Source organism: Austrofundulus limnaeus, unplaced genomic scaffold (assembly GCF_001266775.1).
Source record: "Austrofundulus limnaeus strain Quisiro unplaced genomic scaffold, Austrofundulus_limnaeus-1.0 Scaffold636, whole genome shotgun sequence".
Classification (NCBI taxonomy): Eukaryota; Metazoa; Chordata; class Actinopteri; order Cyprinodontiformes; family Rivulidae; genus Austrofundulus; species Austrofundulus limnaeus.
This window is the reverse complement of record NW_013953038.1, coordinates 274,015-275,155: the sequence shown is the minus strand read 5'-3', so window position 1 is coordinate 275,155 and position 1,141 is coordinate 274,015. Positions and strand designations below refer to the sequence as shown.

At 47.6% G+C, this 1,141-nt stretch overlaps 1 protein-coding gene across 1 annotated transcript in view; it reads left to right on the top strand.

Annotated features, from left to right (window-relative positions):
* Window positions 1–1,141, top strand: part of LOC106531458 (protein cordon-bleu) — a 44,282-nt gene that overhangs the window by 15,242 nt on the left and 27,899 nt on the right. The window contains exons 2-4 of the mRNA XM_014027332.1: window positions 287–439; window positions 509–710; window positions 779–1,037. Of these exons, the coding sequence (XP_013882786.1) occupies window positions 348–439; window positions 509–710; window positions 779–1,037 (553 nt within the window). The 5' untranslated portion in view covers window positions 287–347. The remainder of the gene's footprint in view (window positions 1–286; window positions 440–508; window positions 711–778; window positions 1,038–1,141) is intronic.

Here is a 1,141-nt window from a genome sequence, read left to right as displayed (position 1 = left end):
GTATTTTTAGTCTTTATGTTACAGTTAAAATATATGTTTATCAAATAAAGTCTAATGTTACAACTAATCAGGGATCCCTTTAATAAGTGTTATGTTTAAATGTACTCTACTGTGTTGTGTCCTTGTTGTAACATGTTCTGACATTTTATGATGTAGTGTTGCCACTTACCCAGTTCATCACTGTACTTGGGACCATCGATAGATGAAGCGGTACTTTTTTAAAACTCTTGTTAAATGATACATGGAATGAGTTTAACAGTTGGGAAATTTGCCGTCTCTCTGTCAGGTTTACCTGACGCTGGGTGCAGCACCAGATCCTGGGCGGGGCTTCCTGATTGTCCACAGAGATGGAGGAGTGTGTAGATCCGCTGGACAGAGACCACTCCCTGTGTGTGGTTCTCCCCGAGGGGTTGAAGAAGAACATCACGGTGCATGGAAGGTATTAACAGCCACAGTCCTAAGACACATCCACGTATTTCCTTTAACCATGATGAAACTCTGCTCTCAGTAAGCCAGTGATGGACGTCCTGGTGATGCTCTGCGCCAGTTACCGCCTGAACCTTCCTGACTACACCGTCGAGTTCCTGTCGCCCAACAAGAACAACATCAGCTTCAAGCCCAACTCTCCCATCGGCTCGCTAGAAGCCGAGCAGATCGTGCTGAAGCCCAAAGGAGCTGAGGAGAAACCAAAGAAGCTGTACGTACCCGAGGTAAGGGAGGAGAACGACTGCAGATGAGGAGCATGAACCTGAGCCTGAACGCTGGTGTCTCTGCGCAGGCCACTGTACGTCTCCTGATAAACTACAACACGTCCCACAAGACGGTGCTGAGAGTGAATCCCAGGCTTCCTCTGCAGCTGCTGCTGCCAGCCGTCTGTGACAAGTGTGAGTTCAACATGGAGACCACCGTCCTGMTGAGGGACTCCCAGTCCAGAGAGCTGCTGGACCTCACCAAGAGCCTGAATGACTATGAGCTGAGGGAAGTGTTCGCTGAAGACACAGCAGCTAAAGACACCACAGATCATCAGCCTGAAACAGGTACATTAAAGACCCCTGTGGTAAAGTCAGGCTGGTTTTATGGCTACGGCTGGGTGAAATCATATCGTGTGATTATTCATCAGAAAAATAGTTTGATCAATAAC